General features: G+C 42.0%; 1 protein-coding gene across 1 annotated transcript in view; it reads right to left on the reverse strand.

Annotated features, from left to right (window-relative positions):
* eeig1a (estrogen-induced osteoclastogenesis regulator 1a) overlaps positions 1 to 11,225 on the reverse strand; it is a 32,931-nt gene extending 21,706 nt beyond the window's left edge. The window contains exons 1-2 of the mRNA XM_078285215.1: positions 11,131 to 11,225; positions 10,723 to 11,039 (exon numbers count right to left, since the gene is read on the reverse strand). Of these exons, the coding sequence (XP_078141341.1) occupies positions 10,723 to 10,865 (143 nt within the window). The 5' untranslated portion in view covers positions 10,866 to 11,039; positions 11,131 to 11,225. The remainder of the gene's footprint in view (positions 1 to 10,722; positions 11,040 to 11,130) is intronic.
* Positions 11,226 to 12,702: the final 1,477 nt, after the last annotated feature.

Genomic DNA, 12,702 nt, shown 5'->3' on the forward strand with positions numbered 1-12,702 from the left:
CATTTAACAGCAATCCCTTTGTAGAGGCATCAGAAGAAAACGGTTTGGCTCCGTTCGCACTGCAGCTGAAAGACTTTTCCCCCCTCACAAGTGACTCAGATCTGAGGTTTTCTAATCAGTGTGAACAGCAAAAAGCTGCATGGAGTCGCGTTTATTCAATTCCCATCTGGACCACATGGATGTGTGGTATAAAATCAGATCCTGAGGCATGCGACCTACATGCGACTTGTATTTCAACACGCGTTGCCATGACAATAAGTAAACCTCCTACATCATTCACCTGAGAGCCTTTCTGAGTTAGCCTTTCTGGCTAACTCTGGCTCATTTACAGTTTGACTGTTGATTGATGTGCATTGTCCCTGAAAAAATAAACCACTAAATAAATAAATAAAGATAACTTAATTTTGGCAAAGTTAGCATGGAGGACGACAAGACACAACGATGGAAAGATAGACAAATAGTAACTTGATTGGTATTTGGGGAGTGAAAACTCTCGGCACTCATTCCAAGCCTGACCATCCTGCTAGGGGAATCCCTCTCTGTGAGGCCCTAACCAACATAACTTCCATTTTTTTTCCTAATGAGGTTTTTCTGAAAGTTTTATTATATCTTAAGTTGAGGGTCTGAGGTTGTGGGGTGTCATTTTCATTTATTGTTTTCATAATTTGGGCGTTGTGAAGCTGATTGAGGCTGTAACAGTGTTCTGGCTATCCAAATAAACTTGACCTGACTTGTCCCCCCCCCTCCCAAATATGAGCAGCAATTTAGCACTGCGGTGTGAACGCAGCCTTAGCGTCCAGCAGCGGATTCTCGGTTACAGCGGGCCGAAGTGACAGAAGACAGACGCTGGAGCGGCACGAACTCACAGCTCAGGCTTTACACAGAGAGCTCGCATAAACAGACTGCTGCAGGCCCGCGTGAAAACAGTGAAGTGGACACAAAGGCAGTCATTGTACTTCTGTTTCATGCATTTATCCTGCGTTAGTACATGCCAGGCAATTCTTTCATGAACGTTGTACAATTGAACCAAATTAGTACAGTGTCTCTCAACCAACAGATCGTTCCTTATAACTTCCAACAGCTGAAAAGACAGCAACAGAACAACAAAACCTGACGTTTCCCCAAACAAATCCTCTTCAGGATGGAGCCAAAGTGCAGCAGGAGTTCAGAAAACATGCAGTGAAAAGCAGAAGTGGGAAGTAATGAAGTACATTTACTCAAGTACTGCACTTAAGTACAATTTTGAGGTACTGGCACTTTACATATTTCCATCTTTCTTCTACTTTTTCCTCCTCTACATTTATCTGCCGGCTGGAGTTACTAGTTACTTTGCAGAATAAGGTTTTACACGCAAAACATACGATAAGCTCATAAAATATGTTGCATTGTTAGAGTTTAAACTCCCCAACAGTATATGGAGCAGTTAGACCGACAACATTAAAATACTTCTGACAGGTTCATGCTTCAATAATTTAACTCTCTGACAGAATGAGGACTTTTACTTTTGATACTTAAGTTCATTTTACTGATAATACTTCTATACTTTTACTTAAGTATAATTTAGAATGCAGGACTTTTACTTTTAATGGTTCTCCATTATAGTGTTGCAACTTTTCCTTAAGTAAAGGATTTGAGTACTTTTTCCACGACTGGTACAAAGTGGGACTGGCAGCATTGGTACCACTACCTTCGTCATGCACGTGCACCACAGAGCACCAGGCCCCTAATTCCCCGTCGATGCTGTTAAAACCTTTCACCAACAACAACAACAACATCAGGAGAGAGGCAGTCCAAGTAGTGTTGAAATACAATTCCCCCAAGAGATGGAGTACTCTGTGTCCAAAAATCTGCTCAGTCCCAAACACTGAAGCAAACCAAAAACACATCACATCATAAAACAACACAAACCAAACAGAGAGAAGAGCAGAAACAGATTTCCACCCAACTTGAGTAAGGAAAACGCGATCCATGCACATTTACTGATGTTCAGTGAGCGTAAAAGTAGAATATGCTTAAATTCCTACATCATTTGACATTACAAGCACCGAATAGTAAGGAGACCAAGAGTCAAAGCCATATTTCCCCTGACAGGAGGTACAATAAAATATTCCTGTGACCCTATAATAATCATGCCAGATTTAGAAGTGGTAGGAAAGCGAGTAAGAGTTGAGGAGTGAGGTAGAAAGGATTTAATACCACAGAATACATCAGACAAGCCGATACCGGAGCGTGCAGAGGAGGAAGTTTTGGGAGAGGAAGCTATGATTCAGACGAGAGAGGGAGGACATGAAATATTCCTTGAAGAGATGAGTTTTTTCAGGTTACGAAGAAAGATGGGGAATGATGAAGCAAGATCATTCTACCACTGGAGAGCCGGGAGAGAGAAGGGTCAACAAGGCTGGACGGAGAGTTGACCTGGTTTACCGCAGGGAAAGACCAAGTAAGGGCGCGTTCACACCGAGCGTGTCTGAGTGGCTCATTTGAACTCTGAAGCGTTTCCTCCTTCATTTCAGTTCCTTTGTCCAGGTGAGAAAAATGCCATCTGAACTCAAATAACGGCACCGAGAGTCTTAGTCCTCTAACAAGAGAACTGTGGTGCGGTTCGTTAGGAGTAATCAAACCAACAACAGGACCACCCCAAGACGCAAGGGATTATGGGTATAGAAAGAGACGGATGTTGACATCTGATAGCCAGCAGCTCTTCATGCTTGGAAAGCCGAGCATAACAAAACCTGGATCATGCTTAGATAAAGTTACAGAGACTTGAATCAGATTCTGCTAAAAAATCTCTAACCTGCAGGATGACAGGTTACCAAAACTCTGTCCAATAAACAAGCTACTTGTGAGTTATGTGACATTTGTTTACAAGCCCTGGTTTGCTTGTAATTGGACAGTATGAACCTAAACGAACCAAATGCAAAAATGCAAGAAGAAAGAACTTTTCCACTGTGGTTCGGACCAAAGAAAACCAACTTTTAGGGTGTGATTGCCCCCTAACGTCAGCCAAATGTCTGAAATGAAAATGTAAAGTCTCTGCGTTGAGTCTCTGCATTGAGTTGCCCCCTAAAGCACCCCAGCATGTGATGACTCAACATGTCAGCAATGCAGCAGTATGGGATCCTTATCTCCCATCCTGGCTGAGCGGCTCCTGGGGGCCGCGGCCGCAGCAGAAACACAAACAGCCGCCCGGGCCGGGTCGCGGCAAGCGCTCAGATAAACAGCCTGGGAGCAGAGTGCTGAGGAAGCAGCCAGATCCATCCTGCCGGGGGCCGTGACGTCAAGCCGGGCCCACGGGCGGCGGGGCGGCCCTGGCGGTTAGAGAGGACGTCCCGTACCCCGAAAGGTCGCAGGGTCGATCCCACGCAACCGGCAGTGTCCGTCAACAGCCACGTGTCACGGTGTAGAGGCCCCGGGGCGAGGCACTGAAACGCCCCGTCTCTGAAATCCACTACCTGTTCATTCATTGAAAATCTCTCTGGAAAGGATCATCGGCTAAAATCCCTAAAATATAGTAAATGGAACAAAAATATCAAATTTGAAATTTCTCCATTAAAATCCCACATCACCAAGATCTTTATGCAGCACTACTCTCAAAGTCTAAGGATGCAGAGATGCTAAAAAACACAAGGGTTTGAACAATACAGGTGTTTGAAACGCCGACACCAATATTTTTGTACTGAAGCTGATATTTTGTAATGTCTTTAAACGTGACCATTTTCATGCCAAACAAGTATTCAGTGTTTCCCTGTTTCCCTGTGTTGTGGTCTTTGGTACCAGGTGATGTCACCTTCTATGGAGGTGGTGGTGACATCACCTGGCACCAAAGATCAGCCAATAGCAGATGGCCAGTTCAGTACCTTGCTTTGTACTAGGCTTCACCACGGATTTGGTTTTTAAATGAAGGACTAATGTCGGTCTAACAAAAAACTAATTCACATCCATTCAGAAGTGGACAGGTTAAACTCTGGTGGGTCATGGTAGCTGTCAAAGTCTCCATGAGCAAAACGCCATACCTGTTAACTCATTGTAAGTAAAGCTAAAATGCCCAAAATCTAAATGTCTTCCTCCCTCAACATGGTTACATAAAACTCGACGCCCGGCTCGGCCTCTGTGCTCTAATCTAATCTCAAACTGCTGCAATCCAAGTTATTCATTTATCAGGCGTCCTGCGGCACTCCCATGCACAAGCCGTGCACACCCAGCAATCAGCAGCTCACTTTACATGCAAGATGATTGAGGAGAGGAAAACACTGGGAACGGAGCCATTTAAACTGGAATTCAACCAAAAATTTACTTTTAGGTTGTTAAATGAAGCATAGAGTTTCATCATGGTTGTAAATGCTCAGTCTAGGTGCAGGAAAATGGCGTTACTTTCATCCATTTCAGGCGGTGCAATTCAGTGATATAGAACTGAATTTTCTGTAATTTTAGGAGCTCAAAAACTCATAAAAACATCAGAAAACGACTTCAAAAATCTATTTCAATGGAATTCTTCAGTATGGAGGATGTTCATTTGGAGTACCTGGCCAAAGACTAGAGCAGAAATGGCCAAATTACACCTCCGCCCCCCACACACACACACGCTAACGCCTGGAAAAGTGCGATGAAAACAGGAAACAGCTGTTGAGAAGCCGCTCGTCCCGGTCAACCTCTCACTCTCCTCACACACTCAAACTCATTCCTCTCTGGACTCCTTCCTTCCTTTTCGCTCCGTCTACACTCATCTCTTCCATTCACACTCCCAAGTTTCAGCCGCTCCTACATTTGAAGAGCTTGGCTCCATAAGGAGACATACTGTATATCGACCAGCTCAAAAAAGTGACTCATCTCACAAAAAGACTGACGGCACAAAACAAATAGCAGTATATTTTGACAACCAAGGTAGATTCAGGCCTTGGTTGACAAAATGTTGACACTTTTACAGAGTGGATCCTCTATATTTTAGAGATACTGAATGATAAACCATGTGTACTGATTTTCAGAATTTGTTTTATTGGCCAAGTCAGTCTCAAGTCAAGTCTCAAGTCTAAATGTAGAACAGCAAGTCAAGTCAGAACAAATCAAGAGTCCAGTATCAATTTAATATCTTAAAGAAAACTAAATATCTAGGACTTTTCAATGCAATATGGTTTTAATAGGATAAAAACTTGGTAAGAGCATCATGAGTTTGATTTCTATAATCAGTTTCAACTTCAATAAATTCAATCATTCCATACAAATTCAGAAAACAGAATTTAAATTCAGTCGTCCGCTGGAACAAATCTCATCACTTTCAATCTAAGTCATTTACACAAACACAAGATCTCAAGTCAAGACTTTAGAAACCTTTTCAAGTCATCAAAGTACAAGTCAGAGTCAAGTCCCAAGTCACCAGAACCCAAGTCAAGTCAAGTCTCAAGTCTTCTCTTCATGCATCAAGTCAAGTCTCAAGCAGTTAACCACCTACTGACATAAGAACTTGACTTTATGTCAGTAGGTGCAGGTGCAGATACCAGCAGTCGAGTGCGGTTTTCCATTGTGGTGCAGCAGGGTCGCACCACAAAATACATATTGGAAATAAATTTGACCCCGTTACACTTCTGACACAGCCATCTGTGTGTGTAAACCCTCTCACTGTACACGTGGAAATACAGTGTGTGTGTGTGTGTGTGTGTGTGTGTGTGTGTTCCTGCACCTCTGAGGCCAAATCTGATGCCGAACAGGAAATGAACACAATCTGGCCACGCTGCCACATCAAACAGCCAACTCCGCTCGCAAAGCTCGCTCGCGTTCGACTCCAGACTTCACTCTCCGTCTTCTCTCTTCACCCGAACACTCATCTTTTCAAAAAAAATATTTAATATCCCCTCCTGAATCGCACCCTCCTCTCCCATCATCCTCTGATATGCTTTTTTGTCTTTTTGCCCTTTCTACCTTTAAATCCTCAGCTTTTATTTCCTTTCCTGGCACTTCTCTATCATGTGATCACATTAGGATTACAGGAATATTTTGTTCCATCTACAGTCAGGTTGCTCTGTCTCTCTTTACACCATTTACCACTGGCTGGCTGCTTGTAATATCGGTGATCTAGGAATTTCAGATTATTCGGCTGTTCCACTCACTGCAACAGTACGGATAAGAACGTCAGCTAAATGCCTAAAGTATAATACATAAATGTCAACAAAAAAGAGATGTGGCTGATAAAGCCTGAACTCACGCAGCAGTGCAATACAGTTTCCCCTGCCAAAAACACTAAAAAGACCATATGGTTCCTAACGCTGCACAGGGGAAAACACATTATCCATCGGCAAATCTGGAAGGAAGGCTGCAAAATAAAGAGCTGGATTGAAGGGGGTTGTGGGTACTGGTGCATGTTTTTCCCCGATGCCGATACTGTTTCTGATACTTCAAATTCAATAACAGTTCTCATATGATGCTTTGTGTAACACATCGTCTGCATTCCTACTGATTTCCCCAGTACAAGTTTCCATAAACAACCTGACTTCTCATTTAAAGAATCCAATATTTTTTTAGGGTTATTAAATCCCTTTCTGCACATTTTGATGCCTTAAAAATCAATGCTGATACCAAAAACTAGTATGGTGCTGATATATATGATATTTTTGTCAGTACCGAGCTCTAGTAGGGAGAGCTATTCAGGGTGTGGAGAACAGGGTTTGAGTGATAAGGGATTTTGAAGGCCGATACCAGTGCAGAACAAGTGTCGGGACGGTCCCATTCGCAGCATGTGATCCTCTGTACATGCAGACTTGGAGCCGGTGGGACTCGGCAGCACGGTCCGCTGGACAGCCTCCATGTTAATTCCCCCGACTGTTCCAGACCCACAACAAGGCAGACAGGGACAAAGCCGGGGTTTGTGCGGCGTCCCGGGACTGTGACATAACACTGACCTCTGTCCGCCGCAGAGGGACCGCCCCGCGCCCGTCCGTCCCGGCGTTTCTGAGAAGCCCTTGTGTTCCGCTTTTACCAGGGACGGGCAGAGATATGGATGATAACTCAGAGAGGAATCTGAGCCGTTATGTAAGCTTCACATCGCTGTCCTGCCTTTCAATCTCCCATGTTGTTCCTCACCAGATTGGAGCTTTAGATATACAGATAGTTCTCAGAGGAAGAGCTGCTTTGCAGGCAGAAATAATCTCATTGGTTGAGTTAAACATACATGGGCGGAGCCAAAGAACCACCGTTTTTCAGAGCTAACTGGCAAACTGTAATGACAAAAGAGGAACTCTGGTTAAAATAGAAGTAATGTTAGACTAGAGCTGGGCAATATTCGATTATTGTTTCTTATCGTCTATCAATAGAAGCATATCATGATGAAATAATGATAGAGAGTTCGCAATTCTGTTGTTAAAAATCTGTTGTTGAAATCTCTCACAAAATGATATCTGAAACGACTTAGAGAATACTATTTCAAAATCAGAGTTTCATTGTACTTTTATTCCCATGCAGTCAATGTGATGAACATGAATTTGATTATGTAACATGATTTTTCCTATGTATCTATATCGGTATATATCAATATTGAAATAATTTCTTAGGATTACCGTGGTAATTGTGTCAATATTGCCCCACCCTATGTTAGACTAAGGAGGAAGCTAATATTATGAAGCCTAGCGCTCTGCTACTAACTGAAAAAACTACAATCTATCATACTAAGTTATCTAGGTTAGCTAGTTAGCTAGCTGACCTTCAAGTTCAAACTAGCCGTACTAGCCTATAGCTAGCTAGGTAAGCTAGTTAGCTAGCTGCTGAATGTCATGGTCATGAAGAAATGAAAACATAAGTCACTGCCATTTATATTCTTTATTTATACTGTCACCAGAGTTCCATCTTTGCTGTTTAAGTTTGCCAGTTAGCTAACTTGCACTCTGAAAAACTGTCTCTTAGGCTCCGCCCACTGAGGTTTAACTGAACCAATCAGATTATTTCTGCCTCCAGAGCAGCTCTGCCTCTGAGAAATGTTTGTACAGCTAAGACTCCAATCTGCTATTTCTCACTGATGACAGGCATTAAAATGGAAACATCCGCTGACAAGCCATCGCGGTTAGGATTATCACGATCTGCCAGTTTGTTTACTTTCCCTTTCAAAGGCCGATTCGCTCCGTCAGGACGGCAGGGAGGTCGGCCAGCTACAAAGAACAAGATCTGTCAGTCGGTGAAGACCCAGAGGAACGGGCTCTCCCACGCAGGCCTCCGTCAGCTCGGGGGTCTGAACTTCAACACGCTCGTTTGAACACGTAGGGGTGCGGAGAAGTGTCGATAAAAAGGGAAAAAAACAGGCCGACTTAGTGGTTTTGAGCCAGAACACGGATTCTTCTCCCTGTTCTGAAGCCGCTTTCCCTCCTGAGGTCGGAGTTTAACGCCACACACCCTGAGAAAACTAAAGGCCTAAGAAGTAGGGCATCCTTTTCTCCCCCGGGGGCCAGATCGAATGCCAAACCTCTAAACAAACCTCTGAGCAAAGGTTAGCAGTGATTCCCCGACAATAAAGTACTTAGCCAGCCTACAAAATAATAGCCTGTGTTGTGTTTTACAAGTTGAGAGGTTAGTGCAGTGGGTCAGTGAGAGAGAGAGAGAGAGAGAGAGAGAGAGAGAGACGGAGAGAGAGAGACAGAGAAAGAGAGAGAGAGAGTAGCAAGGCAGTCTTTGTGCGTCAGCCAGGGGCAAAAGAAAGGGAGAGGCATTGACGTATGGAAATAAAAAAACTGTCAAAATACGCTTCATTTGTATTAGAAGACATGTGAGGTTGTAACATGACTTGCAAACTTGTGCCACTTGTGACTGGAGGACACTTTGTACATCTGTGTTACAGGTTTACAAGTCCTCACGCCTCTTCTAGTCCAAGTACAACTTATTGTGGCAGTTTTTTTTATTCCCATACCAGGGTTAGAAGCGTGACAGTGCCTCATCACACCCACTGTGTCCTATTCATAGTGTTCCCATAATGTCACATGTATTTCTTACCAATACTGGGCTTCACCATACACACAGCTCACTGGCTGTAGCTGTCATTTGATTATAACCAGAGGTGGGGACTCGAGTCACATGACTTGGACTCGAGTCCCAGTTTTAATTACTTGAGACTTGACTTGACTTGGGTTCTGGTGACTTGGGACTCGACTCTGACTTGTACTTTGATGACTTGAAAAGGTTTCTAAAGTCTTGACTTGAGATCTTGTGTTTGTGTAAATGACTTAGATTGAAAGTGATGAGATTTGTTCCAGCGGACGACTGAATTTAAATTCTGTTTTCTGAATTTGTATGGAATGATTGAATTTATTGAAGTTGAAACTGATTATAGAAATCAAACTCATGATGCTCTTACCAAGTTTTTATCCTATTAAAACCATATTGCATTGAAAAGTCCTAGATATTTAGTTTTCTTTAAGATATTAAATTGATACTGGACTCTTGATTTGGTCTGACTGACATTTAGACTTGAGACTAGACACTAATGACTTGGACTTGACATGGACTCGATTTGGTAATCTACATTTGGATTTGGGACTTGACTTGAGACTTGTGCCTCTAGACTTGAGACTGACTTGGGACTTAATAAGTCCAATACGTCTGTGTGGTGACATAACAAAATACTTATGAACTATAAACCTGATGCCAACTCACTAGTGCAAAAAGCAGAGGAGACATCTGACGTGTCTCATAGGTGAGTGAAATAATCTCATGTTGTAAAGCGAAGACGACTCGCTCTGCAAGGAGGAACTACAGAGAAGAGACGAAGTTTGTTTCCTTATGGAGGCTTGGGAGGAAACTGGTGTTTTGTGGCGTGAACCAGGAGACGAGGAGCACAGGAACCAGCTGAAGGCCGTCTTCACTGTCTCCATCCCACCTCAGTGTCATTTCATCACAAGCTACAGGTTTCCTCTCTGCAGATAAACAGCACTAAAGCCAGTGCATTTCACCGCACTTATCAAAAAAGAGGTCTTTTTAGTGGATTCAAGAGCTAATAAACAAGATAATTTGATCACTGCGAGATGACTCGAGAGGTTTTGTCATGTCTCGTCTGGTGCTGCAGTTTAACAACACCCTGCATTTAAATCTGACTCAGTCTTTCATTAACCATGGGCAACCGTTTGTATCCATTTGTAGAAACTTTGATGTCTAAACAGCCATGCCACCCAAACTGAAAAACTGTAAACCAACACAGCTTTAAATCCTTTACAAACCTAAAGATAATGAACTACAGTGATCCTATAACAGATTTTACAAGGATAATATACAAATGTAACAGCAAAACTTCTAAGCCCCAATGGCATTATTACAGTGACACTATAGGAGACTAGAAAAAATACCATCAAGTACTATAAGGTCATTATAAACTTACTATTGCGTACCACAGACACAGTTTAAGGCCCTATTGGGATATTATAATGATACCATAGGAGTAAAAATACCATAGAGTACTATAATATTAGTATGGAGTACCACAGACACTAAGAGTCACTATAGGAATATTATAGATACCATAAAAGATGAAATATACTATTATAAAGTACCTAAATTCACTATAAAGTAACACAAACACACTATAAGTTCCTAAAGGAATAATACAGGAATATTTAAGTGACTTTTTTAGAGAATAAAACATTGCCAGATTACATTAATATGTAAAAAAAAAAAAAAAAAAAAAACCTTTAAAATGTCTCTTAAAGGCGTCACACATTGTATAAAGTGATGTTAGCGGAGTGGTTCCTCATGTTTTACCTGGAGGAAGTTGCAGCGAAATCCCCATCCAGCAGCCGCAGTTTGCAGAACAAAACTCCGTTGACAAAAGGCACCGCGGTCAGCTCCTCCAGGGTCAGCTGCGTCTGGAACTTGAATTTCTTCTTTTTCACGAAGAAAGCCATAGTTTGCTCTCTTCTCTAGCATAAAACACGGCCGAAAGTAACAGGGGGGACCGCAGTAACGGAAAGTGGAAATGAAACGTCCCTGCTGCTGCTGCTGCTGTTGTTGTTGTTGTTGTTGTTGTTACTGCGTATCTTCATCCGAACTCCTCTTCACAGATGATTCAGCACCGAAATCTGCGAACAAGTGAAGTATTTTGGTTTGTAAGAGGATTAAACTACAGAATATGTTGAATGTGTGTGATTTAAAAAGTAAGAGAAGGCCTACCTGGAGACATTTCGGGGCCTGGAGGTTTCAGCAGGAGCGGTTCGACAACATAAAATGACAGAACAAGACTTCACCTCCTTTTCTTTCGGTGCCGAGGGGAACTTTGGACCAACTGTGTCAAGCAAGCCAGGAATATGTAATACGACTTCCGGTTTATTCTTTTCAGAGTAAAAGCCGCACTCATACAGCGCCAATAAAGTACTAAAATATCCTTTTTGCTGAAACTTTAGAAGAAGAATAACTGGTGTAAAAATCTACTTAAGTAAAAGTAAAAAGGTAGCCCATTTAAAATAGAGTGAAAGTTACTCAGTTACTTTTTTTTTTTTTTTTTTTACCAAAGAGTTATAGTTATATTTAATTACATGTAATCTTTTCTATGCATTTCTAAAAGGATGAAAAGACAGAGTTGATACCAGATTCTTTTAACTGGGAAAACATTGTATAAATTAGTGTATAAAAGTGTATAAATTAAGTAAAACCAGATTATTTTTCTCTTCTCTGCTGACTGACTGGTCACTGCAAACATTGTATTCTATGTGAAACCCCATTAAGTCAGACTTTTTACAATTTCATTTGGACACAGTAACCAGCAAAATGAAGGTAATAACAAAAGGCTACTAATTTCTGACAATGTATTTTGTCACTTACTATATCCGAATGAAACTTCAAACAAGTCTGAATTAATTGGGTTTCACTTCAGGTCTCAATGGAAGAAAAACGAGGAAATTGTAAAAGGTGTGAAAACTTTTGATATTCATTATATATAGGGATGCCAAAAATAAACAAAGATATAGTCAATCACAAAACGTGTACAAGGCTGTACAATTACGTGGCACCACAGAATTGCCTTATTTTGAAACACATTTTACGCTTTTATTTTGAAGACAAAGTCGATTAACTTCCGGTATCATCCTGGCTATCTCGAGCAAGCTTGACGCAGCTCTTTGGACCCAGATGATTTGCTGCCTCCCCATGGTGATAAAACGCCCCCATGTGGCCATAATGTGCACTACTGCGATCACACTGATGCTGCCTTCATGGTCTCCTGGTAATCTCCAATTTTGTACTTCCAAAATTGCACACGGGCATGTTAGAGGTCGGACTATCAAGCCAGCGCATAGTTTTTTTTTGTTGTTGTTGTCGATTTTTGTTCAAAACTATGCTATGAAACCTGTGTTCCAAGATACATGCCTTCAAGCAACAGGAAGCAAAGAGAAAACTGGGATCTTTTAATGTGACAAACAAAAAGTATGTCTGACCAAACTGAATGGCAAACATGAATGCAGCGCCAGAAGATAAAAACCAAGAGGCTTATAATTTTGACAATTTAAGAATTTAAGTTTACTCCATGTTTTTGCTCATTATTTTCTATTGGTTGTAATTATGGGCTGTGTCAGAGTCACATTTTCAAACATGGGCCTGACTGGGGCCTGTTCCTGGGCCTTTTCCTGGGCTTGTTCATGGGCATGGACCTGGGCCTTGACGTGGATCTGTGCCTTTTCCTGGGCCTGGACTGGGGTCTGTTCCTGGGCCTTTTCCTGGGCCTCTTTAAGGGCATGGACCTGGATCTGG

This window comes from Centroberyx gerrardi, chromosome 8 (assembly GCF_048128805.1).
Source record: "Centroberyx gerrardi isolate f3 chromosome 8, fCenGer3.hap1.cur.20231027, whole genome shotgun sequence".
NCBI lineage: Eukaryota > Metazoa > Chordata > Actinopteri > Beryciformes > Berycidae > Centroberyx > Centroberyx gerrardi.